We start from the raw sequence: 24807 nt of genomic DNA on the forward strand, positions 1-24807 counted from the left end.
CCTGTGTCGATGGGATTTTCCGGTCCAGGTGAGAATACTGGGGTGGGTTGTCATTTCCTCCTGCAAGTGATCTCCCCACCCATGGACCAAGCCTGCATCTCTCATGTGCCCTGCGTTGGCAGACAGGTTCTTTACCACTAGTGCCACCTGGGAAGCCCATACACATATATACACACACACAAATATGCATATATAATAACTTTTAATGCATAAATGTATATATGTTCTAAATTCTTTATTTCTAGATTGAAGTAAGAATGTAGCCATCTATTTGACCCAGAAATATAGCTGCAAGGGCCAAACTATATGACACAGATTTAACAACATGAACTTCAAGACAAGGGTCAGCAAACTATAGCAAATGGACCAAATCTGCCCCTAATCTCTTGTTTCTGTCTGGCCCACAAACCATGGATGGTTTTTACAGTTTTCACTGGTAGGGGGAACTCAAAAGAAGATTTTGTGATACATGAGAAATGTGTGTGTGTGTGTCTGTGTGTGTGCTTAGTCGCTCAGTTGTATCTGACTCTTTGTGACCCATGGACCACAACCTGCCAAGCTCTTCTGTCCATGGAATTCTCCAGGCAAGAATACTAGAGTGGGTTGCTATTTCCTTCTCCAGGGGATCTCTTCCTGACCCAGGGATAGAATCCAGGTCTCCTGCATTAGTAGGCAGATTCTTTACTGTCTGAGCCACCAGGGAAGCCCAACATGAGTATACAAAATTGAGTATACTCAAATTTCCATGTCTGTAAATTAAGCTTTATTGGAAAGCAGTCACACCCATTCATTTATGGATTATCTATGGTGACTCTCACAATCTCAGCACCGTGGAGTTGCTGCCACAGAGACCATCTGGCTTGAAAAGCCTGAAGTATTTACTATCCAGCCTCCTGCTTTAAGAGGAAACCTTCCTGCTTGGCTCACCAGCAGCTGCCATTACTCTGGTTAGCAAGAAAGCATACGTCGATAGCAATAGTTCGTCACAGCAAATTCAATATGCTTTGCACTTGCTGGGGGAGCCTTGTACTCCTCTAGCAATGGCAGGGAGAAAGCCTTCTCCTGGGCTGGCTTGTTTCAACTCTATTACAGGGGTGGGTGTTTTCACCCACATTACCTTGCAGTAATCATTACCAAATTTTTAAAGCATAAAACAAAACCATAGAAATGAATTACTTGATAGACCTCAAAACATGTCTTAAAAATTAAACTAAAAATGAAACAGGGCTTCCTTGGTGATGCAACGGTTAAGAATGCCATGCAGGGGATACCAGTTTGATCCCTGGTCCGGCAAGATCCCACATGCTGCAGAGCAGCTAAGCCCGGGTGCCACACTACTGATTCCATGCTCCAGAGCCAGTGCTCTGCAACAAGAGAAGCCACCACAATGAGAAGCCTGCACAGGACAGCTAGACAGTAGCTCCCATTTGCCGCAACTAGAGAAAGCCCACACGCGGCAACAAAGACCCCATGCAGCCAAAAAGTAACTAAAAAAATAAAGAAGAAAAAAATTTTTAAAAAGGAAAGAAAACCCAGCTCATTTAGAAGGCAAATCCTCTATAAAGATGCCAAACTACGAAGAATTTATAATAAAAATTTCATATTCAAGCCTCTCACATCTCATTCTACACAAAGTCCTTTGGCATTCGCTAGATTGCAGCTAAATGTTTGTTTTTACTGACACACATGCATTTTTAGGATAAATGCCTTTGCCCTCCAGCCTAACCTAAGCTATGATTATTTGAAAGGTTGAAAGCCGAAGTGGGGGGTGGGTAAGATGGAATCACAGAGTCAAACTGCATTATTCTAGAATAATTTTGTCACCATACAGTTACATCACCTTTCTTGCAGGGGGAGGCAGGGAATCTGACTTAATGGAAAATACAATGAATCCTAGTATTTGCTGATTCTGAATTTGACTGCTCTGTAATTTATTTGAAATTCCAAAATCAATCCTCGCAAAGCGTTCTTGGTCATTTGAGAACAAGGACAGAGCAGCAAACACTAGAGTTGCCGGACACACGCGGCCCAGCAGAGGCTGGGGAAAAAGGGGCTCTGCCTTCTAGCTTCCCCTCTCCTGCTGCTAACAACTGTCCTCATCCGAGGCTAAATGCTCCACGTTTTTCACCTTTTCGAGCCTTTTACTGGCGATGCTGCTGTTTAAGACGGCCCCCAGCTCAGCATAAAGTGCTGTCTGGTTGTTGCCAAGCGCGCAAGGCTGTGATGTGTCTTACAGAGAAAACACATTTGTTAAATAAATAAACTTCCTTCAGGCCTGAGCTAGTGCTCTTGGCCACGTTCAATGACAGGAATCAATGACATACATTAAATAAGACAGACATAAACCAAGGTTATGCCTTGACCTGTCGATGAAAATCTCATGGCCAGAGGCTCTCGTAGTGGGGCTGACGCCCTGTTCCCCACAGAAGCAGTGGTGCAGGGTTTACCAATTCAGTGCTCACAGTGATGTGTGGGACAAAACTGCAGGGATGTGTTTGGATTCACACCGAGGCCGACTTCTAAGAAAGTTCTTGGCCGCTGGAAGGACTCGATGCTCATTTCTGCTGCTGGTTCCCAGATGTTATTGGCATTGGTGGGAAGTAAAGACATGTAGGCTAGACAGAGCCCATAGACATTCCATCACTCAACACACAACATCTCTGGGGGACAAGATGTTGCACCCCCGGCGTCTTTGGAGCCTTGGGGGAAAGCTGCTGAATTTCAGTTAGGAAAGAACTGGTTACACCACTGACTAATAAGTGCTGTTTTGTTCGCTCATGAAGACTCATCCTGGATCTGAGTCCGCCAAATGGGAGATGGGAAGAGGTTTAACCCGGCAGCATCTCTGGTGCTCCCCGCTTCAGTGAGGAGCAAAATTAGCTTTCCACACTGCCATTTCCCCCGGCCACATGTGAGCAAGCAAAGGCCTTAGGTTACAACACAAACACTCTCCATGGAAGATGGGCTGGTGGAAGCCATCTGTCAGTCCCTAGAACAAAGGGGCTCCCGTGGCATCTGTCTGTCTTCCCACACAGAGCCCCATAGCCCCTTTCTGGTTTTGATTTAAATAAAAAGCTATAGTGTATCATATTGAGGACTGAATTTCAAGCTATGAATTTGGAGGGGAGCACAAACATTCAGTCTATAGTGGAAGTTAAGACATGATTATTCCTGAGGATGGGCTATTAATATGAGAGGGGCAGAGGCTGGGAGAGGGGCTAGTCTTTGGAGGAGCAGAGGTGTTCAATTTCTTAATATGGGTCATGACTTCATGAGCATATTTAATTTACAAACATTTATCAAAATACATATGTATTACTTATGCATTTTTCTTTACATACTTAATTCAACAAAACTGTAAAATATTTGCCCACATCATATATTAATAAAAAAAATCTTGACACTCCCACCAAAGGCTAAGTATATCATGTTCACAAAAACTTCTACTTTATTTTCCAAATAAAAAACTAAAACTAAAACATGCACAGAAAAAGAAAAGTTTCTGTGATAAAGAAGAGCCAAAGCAAAACCACAAATGTTACGACTTTAGAAAATCAGGAAAAAAGAACCGAGACCTTTGTTTAGATGCACATATTGAAGTCATGTGAAAATGTACTTTCTCTAGGTTAAAAGCATTCAAAGGACAAGCTTCACAGTGGAGCTGATTATTGGTGCTTTATTACATCACTCAGGACATTCTGAAATGATGCCATGTTTTTCCCTACCAATCAACACTATTTCTTCAATTTTCGTGTGTTTTCCCTTTCTCTTTTGGAAAGAGGAAATGTTCTTTTCTAATCATGGCTCAAATGTCCATTCTACAAAATGGGCTATGTAAGCAAATTAAGGCACAGGGAAACAAAATAGGAAAGTGATAAGGAAAAGTAATGAGAAGCTAGAAACGACAGAATTCAGGGAAATGGAAGATGTTCACCCAGAAGAAGGACCTGTCCTTAATCATCAAATAACAAGTATAAACTGAGAAGGAAACTCAGAGATATGCAAGTTTTTCACAATAAATGGATAAAACATCATCTTTGAAGATATGAAACTGTCATGTGAATCCCTCTGCTTCCTAAAAGCAGCTCTGTGTCTGTAGTAAAGTGACAGCCTCATATGTCCTCACTGATTTCTTCAAACTCATCTCTTTTTAGCACAAAATGCAGGGGGCGGGGTACCTGATTAGAACAGCTTTCCTGCCTGAGACAGGGCTTCATTTCACTGCCATATCTAATTTCCTGTGTCCTCCCAGACAGACAAAGCAAGCTGATTGTCTTGCACTTGGTACAAAGCGATTCAATGGTCTCACACTTGGAGTAAGGACCATAAGCTAAGGAATTAATGGAGTCAGGGAGCCTTCTCTTCTTCCATGAGTACATACCAGGATTCCCCAAGTGTGTTCCAGGAAACAACGAGACTCAAGAGATGTTCTGCTAAAGCCCAGATGGATGTCCACGTTTCACCCCAGTATATGCACCTGCCCCGTGTCACCCATGGGCTCTGAAATGCCTTGTGATACAGGATGGATTCGATTTCCCTTAAATCAGTGCTTCTTTCCATTTGGCTGGCCAGTGCCTTTGAACCTTCCTTGGAATGCAGTTTGGAAAACACTCACCCATGCAGACCTCAGACACTGTCTATCACTTTGGTGACAATGTCCCTATAGTCAAAGTTATGGTTTTTCCAGTAAGTCATGTATGGATGTGAGAGTTGGACCATAAAGAAAACTGAGTACTGAAAAACTGATGCTTTCAAATTGTGGTGCTAGAAAAGACTCTTGAGAGTCCCTTGGACAGCAAGGAGACCAAACCAGTCATCATATAGGAAATCAACCCTGAATATTCATTGGAAGGACTAATGCTGAAGCTGAAGTTCCAATATTTTGGCCACCTGACGCGAAGAGTTGACTTATCAGAAAAGACTATGATGCTGGGAAAGATTGAAGGCAAAAGGTGAAGAAAGTGGCTGAGGATGAGATAGTTAGATAGCATCACCAACTCAATGACCATGAATCTGAGCAAACTCTGGGAAGGACAGGAGAGCCTGGCGTGCTATAGTCCACAGAGTTACAAAGAGTCAGACACAACTTAGTGACAGGACGACAACAACAACTTAGCAGCAAGTGCCTGCTGAGCTGCTACCACTCAGTGTGGCTTTCGTGACCTTCTCGAAAGTGGGCTGAAGGCCAGTCCAGTAAGAAACCAAGGCTGCCATGTGGGAGTCCAGCTGGAAGGTGATGATAAGAGGCAAGAAAGACCAAGTCCTTCCTATTTCCTCAAACCATCATCCACCAGGAAAGATGGCAGATGGATAAAGGGTCAATCTTGGCTTAGCCTCCCTTGAAATACTAGTCCCTTGGTAAGCTTGGTGTACAGAGAACAGAGAGTAGGGATCCACCTCTCCTCTCCTGCCAGGCCCTTCAGTGCATCTAAGTGATTTGTTTTTACAGGAGGTCTGGTGGGCTACAGCCCACTGTTCGCAAAAAGAGTTGGACACGATGGAGGAGCCTGGTAAGCTACAGTCAGTCTGTGGGATGGCAAAGAGTCAGACACAACTGAGCAACTAGACAACAAGTGGAGCAACCAGAACACCGTCATCTTCCCTGACTTTCCCATCCTTCTTGTCACTGTCCTCTGCCTGGCATGACCCCTTATTTCAGGAGCTGAGGGGGTGATAGTGGATTTCTAGACCACCTGTGCATTTTTTCCTTTTCAAAACAACCATTTCTGTTAAAGATCACTGCCCTCCTGGCCTCAGTCAGGACTCAGAGCCACTGTATCCAAAAGCAGGGCAGTGAATGTGGGGTTCCAGGAGTGTCTCTGGGTGCTCACGGGGTTAGGAACCCAGAGGAATCCATCAGAGGCCTCCAGAAACTTGTGGGGGTGGGGAAGAAGAGAGAGGAGCAGGGAAGGAACGGAATCCAAGTCAAGTATTTTCTAAAACCTTCACAACAAAGCAAAATGGAGCTTGAGAGAGGTAAATGCTATTCTTCAAATGGCAGTCAGTGAGTAAGTCAAAGCAAGCAGGGGCTACAGCCCAGGTGCCCTGGAGAAAGCAGGTAGCCTGTGCATATGCTGCCCCCAACAGAGCGGCAGGTCCTACGTCACAGCGGTTAGGACAACACTAATTGAGGAATTAAGTACATGGTAATCAAATGGCAACCCACTCCAGTACTCTTGCCTGGAAAAGTCCATGGATGGAGGAGCCTGGCGGGCTAAAGTCCATGGGGTCACAAAGAATCGGACAAGACTGAGAGACTTCACTCTCACTTTCAAGCTCCATACCCTTGACGGTCTGTGTGTTAATGAACAGTAATTAACCTGCAAGTCCCTGTGTTCCATGCAAATCATCATCGTGATGGGTACCTGCAGAATACTATTTTCCCATAAATATAAAAGCTCCACTAATGACTTTGTGGCAAGAACACTCCCCTCTGCCAAGAAATAGTTTGAAATGCTACACATTCTAATAAAGATCACGTGAGCAGACAGGTTATAAAAACAAAGGGATGCCCAAGAGAACAGACTATATTTATCCGAAATACACAGGCCAGTGGTGTTCAGTTGCACTGAAAACCTTCCCAAACCCAACAACTTATAAGACTCAGATTCTGACCGAGATGAGAACTGACTCAGGATCTTGCAGCCAAAGATACGGGAGAAACAGACATTGTTGACAGAAGTAAGGGAGGATCAGAGACAGGAGAGACAGGAGGTGCTCAGCACAGCACCCCCATTCCTGCCCTCCCCTGCCCAGCGCACCTGCCCCCAGGGGTAGGCAGAGCACCATGATGGCAGCGCCAGGGCTACCTTGCTATAATGTTCTGGTGGCAAAGCCCTGGGTTCTTCCCTTTCAGTGTTTCAATGAATGATTTGTTCCCAGAAACTGTTTTCATTGCACACTTTCTGCCACGGCACCAAACACATTTAAGGAGTGACTGAGCAGGAGAAAGCATCAACTATTATCCACTTCTCCTTTTTTCTGTTTTTCACAAATCTGAATCTCCATAAATTACCACCATTTATTGTGAGATGAGAACATCCAAATTGTGCTTTGCCTTCCTCTTCCCGCCTCGCCCTGTCTTTACACTTAGTCCTGTAAGTAGGAAGGCTCATAAGTTTAAGTTGCCCAAACTTAAAACCAATTTCATATCCAAATCCAGTTCTATCTGATGCAAAGCACGTGTTCTTTTACTAGATGACGATGCTACCCATTTTGAAGAAATATTATAATGTGAAATCATAACAGTATAAAATGAAATTCATTAAATGACTTCCTTCACCAATCTTAACTCATGAGATCAAAACTACCTTCAAAAGTGTCAAGAGCCTCTTATGGAAATAAAGTACTATATGAATATAAAGTATTTTAATATGTAGTATTTTAAGCATATGGTCACTCCACATTAATTTGCTAGATCTTTATCATGTATTAATATCTTGTAGCCTAAATAATGGGAGTGTCTGGGGGAAGCAGAGTCCCTGGTCAGTGAGAAAGGGTCTCAAAAAGGTGTCACTTCCTTTATTTATTTTTTTAAAAATATTTATTCTGTTTTGTTGGGTCTTTGTTGCAGCATTTGAGATCCTTAGTTGTAGCATTCCAACGCTTAACTGTGGCACTGGGATCTAGACACTGGAATGTAGCCAGTGTCAAAACTAAACCCATGTGCTGGGCTCTGGCAGCTGTGGAGGGTCCCATAAGAGTTGAGTCTTAGAAGTTCTGGGTGGGGAAGGAAGAAGATTAGGGCAGAGATAAGCAGGATGCTCCTTCTGATCTTGTCTAGAGGCCAAGCAGACCAAGGAAGGCTCTCATGCAGGTTCCAGATGGGCACCTGCTGGGCCTTCTCTACTGTGAGATTTGGCGTGTGTGCTCAGTCAGCTGTGCAACCCCATGGACCGGGGCCCACCAGCTTCCTCTGTTTATGGGATTTTCCAGGCAATACTGGAATGGGTTGCCACTTCCTGCTCTGAGGGACTGTCCCGACCTAGGGAATGAACGCATGTCTCCTGCTGTCTCCTGCACTGGCAAGCGGGTTCTTAACCACGAGTGCTGCTGTACCAAGGTCTCCCTCAAAAGCAGTTTCTCAAAACACTCAGCCCCTTAGCTTCATCCATCACATAGACCCTTCTGACACCTACCTTAGCCAAACCCACTTCCTTTGCTTCCATTTTAATCCAACAAAAGAAGAAACTTTGTCCTAAAGGCCATACTTTTTAATTATGCCCCTGACAGGTTATCAATACATTTATAAAAAAGAAGGATATGCAGTAAGTAGAGCATTTTTCCTCTGGAGGAAAAATTACTGTTTACTCTTTTTTGTTTTATACATAAAAATAGCACATGGGCATTGTGCAAAATTTAGGATATGACATCTGAAGGAAAGAAAAACTTAAGTCACTAGCTGGGGCTATACCACTTTTTCATTTATTTATTTCACCATATAGTTTAATTATGTATGTGAAAAGTGAAAGTGTTAGTCACTCAGTGGTGTCTGACCCTTGTGACCCCATGGACTGTAGCCCGCCAGGCTCCTTTGCCCATGGGAGTTTTCAGGCAAGAATACTGGAGTGGGTTGAAATTCCTTTCTCCAGGGAATCTTCCTGACCCAGGGATCAAACCTGGCTCTCCTGAACTGCAGGCGAATTCTTTTACCATCTAAGCCAACAGGGAAGGCCAATTATATATACATATTTATGTATTAATACACATGTATTTAATTTAAAATTGAATCCAAAATGATGCTTTATGATTTTATACCAGTTTAATCCACTTAAGAACATAAGCTTATATATATTACTAAATGATCTTTTATAATGTTACTCTTAATGGTTGCAAAATGACTTTTTGTATTGAGGTGGCATACATTAACTCATCCTCTATTGTTAGAAATGTAATACTGTCTCTGATTTTTCATTATTGTAAACATACCGCCATGAATATCCTTGTAGCTAATTAGTTGCAACCGGTCTTCATTATTTCCTTAAGATGAATTCCTAATAGTAGATTGCTAAAATTAGACTTATCTAATTTTTTAACACTTCTAAAATGTATTGCCCAAGTGCACCCTGAAAGGATTTTAGCAATTTACATGTGTACTGCTGGCTTCCCAGGTGGCGCAGTGGTAAAGAATCCACCTGCCAAGGCAGAAGATGCAGGAGAAGTGGGTTCGATCCATGGTCCGGGAATATCCCCTGAAGGAGGAAATGGCAACCCACTCCCGTATTCATGCCTGGAGAATGCCATGGATAGAAGAGCCTGGTGGGCTACAGTCCATGGGGTCGCAAAGAGTCGGACACAATTGAACACTGAACACACACACACAACACAGAAAGTTAAACATCCTTACAAACAGTACTTCCTGCCCTGCTGCAGATGACTTTCTATTTTCTGAACTTGATATACACAAAACAAGTTTAACTTTTTAGCTTTTTACTCATTTCTCAAGGTAATGTACAAACAAAGCTTTAATATATTCCCTATCCAAGAGCACAAACTTTCTTTACCTCAGTCTAAAAATACCAACGCTTCTTACCCATTCTCCAATTAGACTAATAGAAAAATGATTTATATTTTCAGAAGTTAGAGGATATTACAAAACAGGAAATGAAAAATAAAGGGCATACCTGATAAAAGTTAGGCCAGAAGGTACTGATGGCCAGTTCTGCCCTGTTCCATGTACGGTTAGGGTCTCCAGATATATTCCAGATAGGGCTCCCCAAAGGCCCATTATTGACCTTCACGTAGACATTGAGTGACCCAGGGGCAGAATTACTCTTGCTAGACACAAAGTAGTGAAAGTCAATGCAGTGGGTGTCATTCTCCTTCAGCTGAGGTAGGAGGAGGTGGGCTCTCTGTCCCTCGGGTCTCCCAGACGTGTTCACCAACATGAAGGAGCCTGCAAAAAAAAAAAAAAAAAAAATCAAAGGAGGGTCACAATATGAAAAACTACTTCCTGGTCATTTCTGAGAAGCCATCATCATGTCCATGGGTCAACACTGCAATTCTACACACTTGACCTTGGCTTTCAAAGTCCTCTCTCTTTCACCTCTTTTTACCCCCAAAGTGTTCTCAAGATGAGTGGATGGCAAAGTCACTGTGATTAGTCTCCTGAGGAACATGCATGGTTTTCTCTGCACTGTTCAATCTGATGGTCACTAGCCATATGTAGTTTTTTTAATAAATTAATTAAAAATCTGTAATGTTGAGTCGTATTTTAGATTCCATATATAAGTGATATTATATGATACTTGTCTTTCTCTCTCTGACATACTTCACTTAGTATGATAATCTCTAGTTGCATTCATGTTCCTGCAAATGGCATTATTTTGCTCTACGACTGAGTAGTATTACATTGTGTGTGTGTCTGTACATATCACATCTGCTTTATCTATTCATCTGTCAATGGACATTTATGTCTTGGCTATTGTGAATAGTGTTGCTATAAACATAAGGGTGTGTGTATCTTTTTGAATTATAGTTTTGTCCAGATATATGCCCAGTAGTCAAATTGCTGGATAATGTGGGGAAGGAATGGATTCAATGGACATGAGTTTGAGCAAACTCTGGGAGATAGTGAAGGAGAGGGAAGCCTGGCATGCTGCAGTTCATGGGGTCGCAAAGAGTCAGACACAACTTAGCGACCGAACAACAGGGAAGGAATATGTGGGAGCTTGGGGTTGGTACATGCAAAGTATTACATATAGAATGGATAACAAGGTACTACTGTATATCATAGGGAATGGTATTAAATATCCTGAGATAAATCATAATGGGAAAAATGTAAAAAAGAATGTGTATATATATATATGTATATATATCTGATTTTCTTTGCTATACAACAGAAATTAACACAACATTGCTGCTGTGCTAAGTCACTTCAGTCGTGTCCAACTCTGTGCGACCCCATAGATGGCAGCTCACCAGGCTTCCCTGTCCCTGGGATACTCCAGGCAAGAACATGGGAGTGGGTTGCCGTTTCCTTCTCCAATGCATGAAAGTGAAAAGTGAAAGTGAAGTCGCTTAGTCGTATCCGACTCTTTGCAACCCCATGGACTGCGGCCTACCAGGCTCCTCCATCCATGGGATTTTCCAGGCAAGAGTGGGGTGCCATTGCCTTCTCTGTAACACAACATTCAGTTCAGTTCAGTTCAGTTCAGTCGCTCAGTCGTGTCCAGCTCTTTGTGACCCCATGAATCGCAGCACGCCAGGCCTCCCTGTCCATCACCAACTCCCGGAGTTCACTCAGACTCACATCCATCAAGTCAGTGATGCCATCCAGCCATCTCATCCTCTGTCGTCCCCTTCTCCTCCTGCCCCCAATCCCTCCCAGCATCAGAGTCTTTTCCAATGAGTCGACTCTTCGCATGAGGTGGCCAAAGTACTGGAGTTTCAGCTTTAGCATCATTCCTTCCAAAGAAATCCCAGGGTTGATCTCCTTCAGAATGGACTGGTTGGATCTCCTTGCAGTCCAAGGGACTCTCAAGAGTCACTGCAAATTGACTGTACTTCAATTTCAAAAAGATAAATAAAAAAACATGTATAATATCATATATGAAATGAATTGCCAGCCCAGGTGTGATGCATGATACAGGATGCTCGGGGCTGGTGCACTGGGATGACCCAGAAGGATGGTATGGGGAGGGAGGTAGGAGGGGGGTTCAGGATGGGGAACACGTGTACACCCGTGGCGGATTCATGTTGATGTATGGCAAAACCAATACAATATTGTAAAGTAATTAGCCTCCAATTAAAATAAATAAATTTATATTTTAAAAAAAGCACTCAGCACCTGGATAAAAAAAAAAAAATTCTATAACATTGAAAGTTTAGGTCCTCAGCCACACGACCCACGCTTCAAGCACTCAACAGCCACGTGGGGCCAAGTGCTGCCATATCCGGCTGTGCGGATTTTGAATTTCTCCATCATGTCTAGACAGCACGATTCTATCATGGTACCACCACTGAGTCATCACTAAGATTTCCATATAATCTACAGAAAGGGAACAGGCCAGTCTGGTTTGAGGAACCTTAGAAACTGTATAGACATGATGATGTTCTTTGTCGTCAATACGGGATGATTTTCTTGCGGCTCAGCACCACTGCTCCTCCCCCGCTGCTGCCACAACTGGCTTCTTGTCCAGAGGTGGGGAGGGTGATGAAGTCTGGTCAGCGGTTGTGCCCAGGGAGGATGGTCATTCACAGAAGTCTCTGTAACTCCTTTTATCTTCTCATCCAGGGCACTAACCCACCATGAGTGACCAGGAGTTTCCATACTGACGCAAGCTTCCCAGGCACCCTGATCTTAGGAAAGGTCACTTGAAAGGTTCAAGAAATGGCAACTATAATAATGATAGGAATTTTATATACCACAATGTGTAAGATAAAATCTTCTAAGATAAAAGGGAAAACTGGTCATCACAAGTCTTCTTTAGCAGAGAGGGAAAAATGTATTGAAATTCTCAGAGAGAACAAGTAAATTTGGAGAATCAAAGTGAAAAAAAAAATACTGCTCAGGATGGTTGGACGTTTCCACTGTGGAAAACGACTATTACCCTCAGTTGACTGTTCCTTTAAAAATTTCCATCACTGTGAACCATAATTTTCAGTTTACATGTATGAATGCTTGTGGGTATAGGGTTGGCCGGAAAGTTTGTTTGGGCTTTTCCATTACATCTTATAGAAAAACCTGAACAACTTTTTGGCCAATCCAATATATTTTAGTAAACGCTCACATATATCTATAAACATACATATACAATCCTAGAAAAGGTGCAGAATTTTTCTCTCATCTACATGCTGTGGTTTCTTAAACAGAAAAACAGTAAAATGAGACTACCTTTCTCAGAGAATTATTAGGAGAACTAAAAAAAAATGTAGATATATCCTTTAAAAATTTATAGGCTATTATTAAGGGATCAATATTACAGAATGTTTGCATCTAGTTGTTACCTCTCAAGACCTCTTTCTGAGATGAGCTCTTGCTAATGCCATTCAAGAAAAACAGGAACTGCATCACAGAGAGACCAGGAAGCATCTTATCCAGGCTTAAGGATGAGTCAGTGGCAAACCCCGAACTTAAAGCCTCTGAGTTTCCATCCCATTACTCATCTCGCTACACTCCAATAACCCCAGGTTTCCTCCTGTGCCATGCGAGCACATATGGAGAAAACAAATCCCTTCACGACAGTGAAGGAAAATTACAAGCGCTATTTGAAAATACAGCAATTTTTCAAGAGATGAATGTTATGTACCTGGAAATATGAAAGCCAAGCCACAAGGGAGGGGTTAGGGAACATATATTTCAGTAATAAGGAAGAACAGCAAACGTGGTTTAAGAAAGAGATGGGGACAGAGATACTGAATGTGTGGAAGAGAATGTGACGGAAATGATTGGGGTTAGCTATATTCTACAAAATTGGGGGGGATCTCTTCAAGAGATGCAGGGTTGACCAACCCCATCACAAACTTATAGCTGGCTACGGTATTTACAACAAGACTTAAAAACTGTACTTTGTTGCTTTTAGTAAAATAAGAAAATTGATTCCACATTCTGTCATTTGGGGCTGTGGCATTGGCAACATAGTTACAATGTCGAATGTTCCCACTGATGAGGCCAAGGTGTGACATAGACTTGAAGCCGACTCTGAAACACCAAAACCTTTAGTATCATCACATTGTCAAGAATATTATTTCTGGACTTCCTTGGTGGTCCAGTGCTAAAGAATTCCCCTGCCAATGCAGAGGATACAGGTTAAATCCTGGGTCCAAGAAGATTCCACATGCTGTGGAGCAATAACTACTCAAGGGCACTCACCCTAAAGCCTATGCTCTACAACACGAGAAGCCCACTCAGTGCAACTAGAGGAAGCCTGCATGCATCAACTAAGACCCAGTGCAGCCAAAAGTAAAGAAAAATTAAAAAATATATAAATATATTAAAAATATATAAAGAAAATGCACAAAACAAAACATACAAAAAAAAAGAATATTATTTCTTGGAGTGTTTCCATCACTTACATGTGGTGACCAGAGGTGGTAAACGTGTTGATGCACATCCAAGGGCAAGGTCTGTATCTGGGAAGGTTGAATCTGGATGCGTAGATGAAGGGTCTCTTTACATAGGTTGGGATAAACTGGGTAACTTCCTATTGTAGTTGTTCAGGAATCACTGGAGTTCCCTAAGACACTATTTTCCCCACTACACAGCCTGTCCTTCAATACTGACTCCATTCAGCATCAGTCCAGCACAGAATGCTCTGTCAGCTTCTTAAGTGGTCTAAAGTATAGAAATATGTTTATCTTGAGGTCAAGATGAAATTCAGGTGTGATGAACTGCAAATACTGAAATGATCCTGACTTGCATGTGCGTGTTGAGTCACTATAGTCGTGTCCTACTCTTTGTGACCCCATGGACTGCAGACCTCCAGGCCTCTCTGTACTCGGAATTCTCCAGGCAAAAATACTGGAGTGGGTTGCCATTCCCTTCTCCAGGGGATCTTCCTGACCCAGGGATCGAACCTGGGTCTCCTGCATTGCAGGCAGATTCTTCACCTTCTGAGCCACCAGGGAAGTCCTCCTGACTTGTATACTTTCTCCTTTTTTCCCTTTTTGAGCCAGAATGTCATGTTACATGGCATGTTGCTGCAATGCAAATTAGCTAATAGGATTAGCGAACAGGGGCGTGACATCTATAGAACAGCAGAGTCCCTTCAGCTCAAGTGCAGATGGCTGGATGGCATCACTGACTCGATGGACATGAGTCTGGGTGAACTCCGGGAGTTGGTGATGGACAGGGAGGCCTGGCGTGCTGCGATTCATGGGGTTGCAAAGAGTCCGACACGACTGAGCGTCTGAACTGAACTGAAGGTTTTAGAGTGATCAAGGGCAATTTTTCTCTTCAGTAAAGGGCAACGTGATGCCCATTCGACAAAGCTAAAACTCCTGCAGAAATATCTTCGCTTAGGGTCAAAAGCAACATGAAGTTCGGTGGTTCTTTGGAGCTATTCCTCTTTCTATTCTGTTAAGCTGCCTGGGAAACTGCAAGCCTAGATGAAGAAGCCGCAAAGGTTCTGCTCCCCTCCTGAGTTCAGACAAGCCCGAGATCCTATGTTTCAGTTGGCATAAAGCGGTCTCCAGCTGAAAGGAGTGACTCCCTGGGCCCCCTCTAGTGAGGAGGAGGATGAAAGAGTCCTCAGCACAGGGCAAAGGACGGATTCTAGAGCTAAGGAGATGCGGGTTTGACCCCTGGTTTGGAAAGATCCGCTGGAGAAGGAAATGGCAACCCACTCTAGTATTCCTGCTTGGAGAATCCCGTGGACAGAGAAGCCTGGTGGGCTATAGTCTATAGGGTCACAAAGAATCAGACATGACTTAGCAACTGGACAACAACAACAAACTGTTGCCATTGGTTATACAAAGATGCATAGATTTGAATGGTCAGCGCTGTTTTTCTTACAAGATCTAGCAGTTTTGGCGTGCAGTTTTGTGCAGTTAGGCCGAGGGTTTCCAAGGACAGGTGTGTGATGTTGGTCTAAGCTCCTGCTCGACCTGGACCATCTTCCTTCCTAACTTCCTTCCACCCTCTGGAAGCAGCTGGGTCTAGACTGTCCCCATGGTCACAGGCAAAGGTCTTTCACCTCTAAACAGTCCAGAAACTACCCGAGTAGCTCGTCCACACTTCTTATTCTTTTTATTGAAGTACAGCTGCTGTACAGTGTCATATAAATTACAGGTGTACCATAGACTGATTCACAGTTTTAAATGTTTCACTTCATTTATAGATATTGTAAAATACTAGCTATATTCCTCATGTAGTACAACATAACCTTTTAGCTTACTTTATATCTAAGAATTTATACCTCAATCCCCTACCCAGTATTGCCTCTTCTTCCTTTTCTTTTTTTAAAAAATTTAAACTATTTATTTTTGCCTTTGTCTATAGGCAAAGTTGGATCTTAGTTCCCCAACCAGGGCTTGAACCTATGACTCCTGCATTGGAAGCGTGGAGCTTTAACCACTGGACCACATGGGAAGTCCTGCCCTTAACCTTTTTCTCTCCTTAATGGTAACAGCAGTTTGTTCTCTCCATCTGTTCTTCCTTCTCTCCATCTGCTTTTTTTTATTACACTCACTAGTTGTATTTTTTAGATTCCACATACAAGTGACATCACATGGTATTTCTCTTTCTCTAATACTAATTTTTTTTAATTTTTTTTATTTTATTTTTAAACTTTACATAATTGTATTAGTTTTGCCAAATATCAAAATGAATCCACCACAGGTATACATGTGTCTAATACTAATTTTAAAAGAAAAAGTCTTTCTTTATTGAGTACCTGTTACCTGGGGTGCAGTCTGCTGAGAACTCCCTATTTTCTTCCTCCAGAGTCACTCAACTGCTACATCTACATAGGCCTCACAAATAACGATTAACACATATAAAGGGACTTTGGACAGTGTTTGCCATATAACACAAGCCCAAGAATTACTGACAATTATCATCACGTTTATTGTGTACTTTAGACCTTCTAATGCCAGGCTTCTCTAAATCGTCTTCAAGTCTTCAGCATTTAGCTCGACATATTTCCACCTGCCTGTCCAAAACCCAACAGGTGCTATCATTTTTCACCTAAAATGGTAACGTTTAAGTTCCCTTTCTTCAAAGGAGAGGAACATTATTACTGAAATTTTAGAAAATCTTCAACTCAATCAATCTTGCCCCTATGTTTAAGCTTTGGGAAGGAAACCTTTACTTCTGTATGTGGTCATGAGGAATTATGATGTGGCTTCAAGTCTGTTGTTGAGTCGTTAAGCCGTGTCCAACTCTTTGCAACCCCATGGACTATATCCCCCTGGGTTCCTCTGTTGATGGGATTCTTCTGGCAGGAATACTGGAGAGGGTAGCCATTTCTTCCTCCAAGGGATCTTCCCGACCCAGGAATCGAACCAGGGTCTCCTGCATTACAGGCAGATTCTTTACTGCTGAGCCACCAGGGAAGCCCATCAAGTTTAGAAGACGACACTTCAGCTGACACTAGTACTTCCTGCACTAGTGTTATATGGTGAGTGTGCAGAAGAAAGTGTGAACATTTATGTTTAGCATCTTCTAGCAACTCTGGACTCCTGGAGTAAAGTCCCAGTTGTGCCTAAAGGGATGGCAGGTCAGAGGAACAGGTGCCTTTTAATTGTCTGAATGTATCACCTGCCTATTATAGAAGTAAAGTCAACTCACAAACTGATGTTAAGGACTTCAAAGCATTCACATTCTAGACTATTAAGTCTTTTTTTAACAATGCCCCTATATGGTTGAATATTTAATTTTCAATGTCTACTTCAATGTTTGGACTGTGATAAAATGCATTTTCAAAGAGTCATTGGATCCCCTTTGTCAGTATGTCCTTACGACAATCATTTACCTTACAAAAATACCCAACCTGGGCAAATAAATAAAAGAAATCAGGATTCAAATTAACATCAAAATTCTGTTTGTGTTCAAATAAAAAAACACCCTTAAGTCACAAGTACAGAAATGAGAGAGTATAACGTTGCAGAGCAAATGGAAAGAAAGATCTCTACGGAATGGAGTTAGCTTCAAAAGGGGCTGTCTCACCAGGCAGCTCGGCAGGTCTTTAAGAATCATTATTTTGGTTTCTCTGAAATGGAAAACTCTTGTTATGAGAACATGTGATGTTCGTATTCTCAACTCTTTGGGTGAATTATATTTAGCTTAATCATACCCATTGGCACATGCGTTTGATTAGTCTATCTTCCATCATTGTTGGTGACGGAGGCAATAACGACATATAATTAGTTACTCCCTTCTACCCCATCATTAAAATCTGCACTGGTGTTCCAGGCTCTAGATTTTTAAAGACTGAGGAAACTGCAGGGATTCTTCTGCAAAATTCGAGAAACTTGGTGCACAGGACGAACGTGTTAGGAAGAGTGTGCTATTCAAAACCTTTGCTGACAGAGAAGCAGCATCTGATGAACTTGAGAGATGGAGTATTTCCCGCCATATCAGTAAACAAGGATGTCACAGTCATCAGTGATTGCAGCCTTCCAGTGTGAGCCTAAGGGCATCCAGGAAAGAGAACAATACCTGCGATCTAGCAGTCATCAGGCTTCAGCCACTCCCTACGGTAAGCCCCAAAGGAGCTCAGGATGTGAAAACACAGGATATTGACGCAGAATAGCTGAGATGCCTATAAAAGCAATGAGTTCAGCCAGCCCCGACTCTTGCATCTTCCCATACATAGAAAAGTGCTAAATTCCTTAACTTGGGATGTCTAGTTTTCCTTAATTTGTAATACTCTTTTGATGTTCAGACTACCTGCCCTTTGTTGCAAACCTTCTATATAACCTGGCTCCTCCCCTCGCCTCCTCCTCAGAGTTCTCGCCACATTACTTGAGATGCTGTCTCTCATGCTTGAAGTCTTAAAAATTCCCACCAAATAAAATACAACTCTCAACTTTTGGGTTGTGACCATTTTTTTTAAGTTGATATGACGCCCTTTTTCATGAGTTTTGTGTTGACTATATGTGTGTCTGAATGTGTGTGTGTGTGTGTGTGTGTGTGCGCGCGTGCGCTCACAGCATCACACATGTATGCTGCCCTACAGCATGTGTCTGGTCATTATACTCAAATTTCCTATTCTACCCAATTTCATCTTGCAACATGAATAAGTCATGGACATAACCCACATGGATTTCAGATCCCATGACTGCTTTTAAGGCCTTACGGAAATAGCCCCCTGAGACAATCTAAAACTGAGCTCTGCCTGCTCAGTTAAGAAAGCCTTTTCTTGTCAATTTGTAATTCTGAATTTGATCTCATCCTTTAAACAACAAAATACTACATCCCTCCCCCGTCTCCCTCAGCCGGTACTAAAATGGTCCTAAAGAATATGTCTTTTCTGATGGGAAACCTTGTGAAATAGGGAAAGTGAAGCCTGCAGAGAAATAAATGAACTCAGGAGCAAATCTCAAAGAGAACAAAACCGCTGCGGGGAGGTGCCACGAGCACTGTAGAAACACTTATTAGCACCCATTTCAGCCTGATGAAACTGCTCTCGCCACAACCACTCTCCTGTCCTGCAGACCAGCTGTCAAGCCTCCTTCCTGGGGCACAGGCTCTTTTGTGCATCTCTCAAAAATGTCACCCGAGCACACGTATGAAATACGTGTTTTGCAACCACTAGAGAAGAAAACTTCTAACAAAAAAATTCTCCCTTCATCCAAATGTCCTCTCTCCCTTTCTATTTTTGCCCTCTCTCTTCTTGCCTTTCTGATGAATTCTCAATAATTACTGAGCAGGAAGAACATCTGTGACTTGCACTGATTTTTGCCACTCTCCTAAAATGCTGGTGAAAATACAGTAAGATGGCAGAGGAGCAACAGCAGCCCACAAGGAGGCTCAAGCACACTCTCCAACTGCACGATCTCTTCCCTCCTATAGAGTCTAGGACGTGCCCTCAGCAGGAGGGAAACTGGGGACTCACGTGACCTGGCCTCCTTGCAAGTCATGGTGGCCAGTAAAAGGCAGTCTGTGCTCCTCAAGGGAATTTCACATCAACATAAGTGTTATGAAATTAACAATAAGCACAGCTCAGCTATTTACAATAGTCAGGACAGGGAGGCAACCTAAATGTCCATTTACAGGTGAATGGATAAAGAAGTGGGGGACATTCTATCTATATAATGGCATACTGTGTGCATACATGCCCATTCACTAAGTCCTGTCTGATTCTTTGCGACACCACAGACTGCAGCCCATCAGGCTCCTCTGTCCATGGGATTTCCTAGGCAAGAATACTGGAGTGGGCTGCTATTTCCTCCTCCAGGAGATCTTCCCGACGCAGGGATGGATCCCTGAACCCACGCTCCAGAGACTCCTGCGCTGGCAGGCAGATTCTTTACCATAATGGAATATTATTCAGCCATAAAAAGAATGAAATAATACCATTTGCAGCAACAGGAATGGACCAAGAGATTATCATACTGAGGGAAATAAATTAGACAAAGAAAGACAAAAATCATATGGATATCACTTATATATAGAACCTAAAAAAATGATATAAATGAACTTATTTACAAAACAGACATAGATTCACAGACTAGAAAACAAATTTAAGGTTAATGAAGGGGAAAGAATGGAGGGATAAAGTAGAATTAACAGATATACACTCCTATATATTAATATAAAATAATCAACCAAGATCTACTATATACATAGCACAGAGAATTAGTCAATATCTTGTAATAACATACAATAGGAAAGAATCTGAAAAAGAATACATGTATATGTATAACTCAATCACTTTGCTGTACACCTGAAACATTATAAATCAACTGTACTTCAAAAAAAATTTTTAAAAAAAGCACAGCTCACATCTAAAATGGGTATAAAACAGTTGCTTCAGGACATTTAAACTAAATGCCTCAAAGATAATGCAATTGTTAATTTAGTGATTCACAGCATAATTGAATAGGTATTTTTATCTTTATTACTCATAAAAATACTGAAGTGACCAAATATTAAGTCACTTTAGGCACTTTTAGCCATGGCAAGAGGCATCTGAGCACACATTATGTACTAAGCACTTTGAGAACTTGAAAAAACAAAACTTGGACCAATTCTTCCAGCAAGAGTCTTACAGCTAAGATGTCTATCATATTTTAAATATTTTGTATTGAGCACAGAAACAAAAAAATTCACAAATTAGCAGATCAGATCCATTAAGTTTACCAAAATATTTACATAGCCACAGCATGAAGTAGCTGTAAAATTTGTAGGTTTAGAACCTAGAACTATCAACCAGAAGCTCATTTTTTAAAAAGAGCTTTTTCCTTTTTCCTTTTCATTATGATATAGGCCATACATGAACAAGAGTGTATTGGAAGCAATGTACATGTTCATCAGTAGAAGACTGGACAAAGAAGATGTGGTACATATATACAATGGAATATTACTCAGCCTTGAAAAAGAACAAACTTTAGTCATTTCTAGTGAGGCAGATGAACCTAGAGCCTGTTATTTAATATACAGAGTCATAAAGAGAAAAACAAATTTAGTATATTAATGCATATATATGGAATCTACAAAAAATGGTGTTGATGCAGCTATTTGCAGGGAAGGAATGGAGATGCAGATATAAAATGAGTTTTGAGACACAATTATCATATGAGAGACAAAGAAGAGTTTCTGGAAAAGGGAAGAAACTCCGTGGGTTCATTTAGAGAAGTAACATCTCTCCTCTCATAAAAAGTATGACAGTGAGAAGTCACTTACGGTGTGGCATCTAGACACACTGCTCTAATGACTTATCTGGAAAATACTAGGTGTGTGATTTATAATTTATAAGTAAAGAACAAATGCAGAGTAAACACAACACTTTAACCCTCTGATGACTCTAATGGCTGTATCTCAGGAAGTGAGCCACAGGTACTAGGGTAGGAAAGTGACAGGTAGCTGGTTATGATGTTCTCAAAAGGCTGCTTAATTTCCCATAAGTCAGGCTTTTTATCAGTTGACAGCTTTAGAAACAACTTCACTTTTGTTCTAAGTCTCAGAATGACACAAGCCATCACAATGTAAGTTACTGCTTATTTTTCCCTAAATTACTGTTAATTTAGAGATGATTTTTTTTCACATGTGTATCCAGCGATAGACTGTCTACCAGCTAAATTATGTCTTGCTTTAAGAAGACGTTCCCAACAAAAAAATAAATAGCAAAAAAAGATTTTAAAAAGATATTACACAGTAAACTTCTATATGAAATGTAAACAAAACTGAAATATTTTTTACAGGGCATCATCTTTGACATTTTCAGCTCAAGGAGCTACCCTGTCATAAAAAATAGTCCTCCAAAGAACTCCAAGGGTTCTATTAACATCCCCAACAGGGAGCTCCCCATATTCCTGAAGAGGAAACAAATGATTTTGTGTAAGATGTTTTATTAGCCTTCCTGGGGTCAGAAGACACAGCTGAGGTAGGATTCCTCTGGGATCAGAGAGCAGAAAGGAGGAATGATTAAAACGTAACTAGGGGTGGGGGCTTCCCTGGTGGCTCCGTGGTAAAGAATTGCTATGCCAACGCAAGAGACACGAGTTCAATCTCTGGTCCAGGAAGATCCCACATGCTACGAAGCAACTAAGACATGGACCACAACCACTGAGCCTGTGCTCCACAACAAGAGAAGCCACCACAATGAGAAGCCCATGCACTGCAACAAAGGGTAAACCCCACTCAACACAACTAGAGAAAAGTTGGAGCAGCAAGGAAGACCCAGTACAGCCCAAAAGTAATAAATAAATTAATTAAAACAAAAACAAAAAAAAACTTAACAAGGTTAATCAGTAGAGGAAATTAACCTGGTCTCTGCATCACACTGGTGATACAACATCAAATTTATAAGTGATCAAAACAGTCTAGAATTTTAAGGAATCTGTTGGATTAATTAATCAGAAAAAGCATAAAGATACTGAAGTCTTTATTTCATATCAATAATTTCATATTGATTAGCAATCGATATGAAAAGGCAGTTTGTATCAGCAGAAATACAATTAGAGAAGAGATGCCTGGGAAAACATTCATCCTCACCACGAAAATTAAAGCACATATTGGGGATACTTTAAAACATGAGTAAATTTCTTAAATACGTAAAAATTTCAAACCCACACATTTGTAAGGTTCTGGCAAAGCTCCTGCCCACACTCAGGAAGGAAGCGCGGTGATGACTCCTGCATTTCTATCGTAAAGACCATACCCATCTGAGCAAGCTGGGGAGAATCCTGAGTAGACCCATCCAGAGATAAGAGTGCCCACTTTGAAAGAGGTTCTGAGGGCTGTGTGGACCAGGGTAGGCGAAGGATTCCTTCTGGTGCAGGACAGGACACAGGAGCACCTCGACCTCGGTGGGCAAGGCTGGGGGTCTGCGGCCAGACGGCCTGAATCTGGATCCTGACTTGGCCACTTGTTGGAAGTCATGATCGAGTTAGCTCACTCCACTCTGCCTCAGTTTCCTAACCTAGGAAATGGGGATAAAATTGTGCTCATCTCAAAGAGGTTGTTTAGTGAATTGATTCAATGAGGGAATTCACTTAGAAGGCTTCTCAGAGGAGTGCCTGATACAGAATAGGTACTTAACTAAAGATTGGCCTGGGCCCTGGTTTTTACCCAAATGTATTTGGTTTTAGCTTCAGTTCAGTTCAGTTCAGTTCAGTTGCTCAGTCGTGTCTGACTCTTTGCGACCCCGTGAATCGCAGCATGCCAGGCCTCCCTGTCCATCACCAACTCCCAGAGTTCACTCAAACTCACGTCCATCGAGTTGGTGATGCCATCCAGCCATCTCATCTTCTGTTGTCCCCTTCTCCTCCTGCCCCCAATCCCTCCCAGCATCAGGGTGTTTTCCAATGAGTCAACTCTTCGCATGAGGTGGCTTAGGGAGATGGAATAGCCAAATTCCTACTTCAAGGTAATTCCTGGCCCTCCTGTTGTCATATGTCTCAATGACCATGTGATTATATGGACTATACTCTCATGCTTTCAGCTTAACAAGGTTAGAAATACTCACCAGGTTCGGCATTCAGATTCTTTCCAATGTCCAACACTAATCTTCAAACGTGCCTAATCATTCTGAATGTAACTTGGAATGAAATTTCTGAGTTGAAATTTTACCAAATCCATGGAATTATACATATTTATTGAAAACGTACATTTTTTATTGAAAGGGTAAAATTCTATAATAATTAATGGTGATTGCCAAAGCTGTGAGTTGTGTTTACAAATTTTCAGATACATGAGTAAATATGCGTGCTCAGTCAGTGTCCGACTGTGATTTTCTTTCTCAGCATTTTCAACCTGTAGGAACTGTAGTTTAATTAAAATACTTCAACTCACCACATCTTGATTTAGTTTATTAGGTAGGTGAGCTAGAAATAAATTCAGATATATTATTCTATCACTGAGCTTGGCTGGGTAGAAAATTATTTTTATACGAGTTCCACTACTTAGCTTTTAGTTGCTCTTTCCTTTAGAATACAGTATAAATTTTTACAATTCTATTAAGACCCAAGATTTTAAAATGCCTCTCTCATTTTTCATGAAGTTCTGAAGAGGTTTCTTTTTTTCCCCTGTCTCTAGCATATTTTATTTTTCCTTTTAAGTCAATTGAATATAGCTTAAATTCTAACCAATTTAAATTATTCATTGTTATTAAGCTCCTTTCAAAATGTACTCACTTGATGCTGAATTGATCTCCTTACAGGAGAAACAACTGTGTACTTGGGAAAAGCTCAGGAAAAAATCTATAAATTTGCAAAGAAATGGATAACCAAATTTTAAACATCCTTGCAGACTCTTTTCTTTTATAGAGACCCAGATCTTTCTTTCTCTGTGCTTTAACTTTTTCCTTTAATTTTTTAAAATAATAGAATTAATATATTTCATTATAAAAAGTTGAAAATAAAGGATTTCAAAGGAAAATTAACTCCTTCTCACTCAAACAGCCACAAACTTATCCCAATAAAATGTGTATTTCCTTCAAAATCTTTGTTTATACACATACAAACATATATTCACATATATGATGTATTTTTCAGCCTTTTCCTATGTTTTTTAAAGATTAATAATGTGACATGTTCCTTTGGAGTTTGTTTTGTTCTTAGCCAATAATATAACATGGATAACTCTTGAGGCCAATACAGACACATGGACCCAGCCTGCTGTTGCTACCATGTTGATTCCAATAGAATCCATGTGAACACACTGTGGGGAATAGAGCCCTTCAAATCAGGCTGCCAAAACGT

At 41.5% G+C, this 24807-nt stretch overlaps 1 protein-coding gene across 7 annotated transcripts in view; it reads right to left on the reverse strand.

Annotated features, from left to right (window-relative positions):
- The window catches only part of PTPRM (protein tyrosine phosphatase receptor type M), a 661882-nt gene that overhangs the window by 404105 nt on the left and 232970 nt on the right, over positions 1 to 24807 (reverse strand). For all 7 annotated transcript variants that reach the window (XM_006044986.4, XM_044934694.2, XM_025273106.3 and 4 more), the window contains exon 3: positions 9624 to 9895. In XM_006044986.4, coding sequence (XP_006045048.1) covers positions 9624 to 9895 — 272 coding nt within the window. The remainder of the gene's footprint in view (positions 1 to 9623; positions 9896 to 24807) is intronic.

Source organism: Bubalus bubalis, chromosome 22, assembly GCF_019923935.1.
Source record: "Bubalus bubalis isolate 160015118507 breed Murrah chromosome 22, NDDB_SH_1, whole genome shotgun sequence".
NCBI lineage: Eukaryota > Metazoa > Chordata > Mammalia > Artiodactyla > Bovidae > Bubalus > Bubalus bubalis.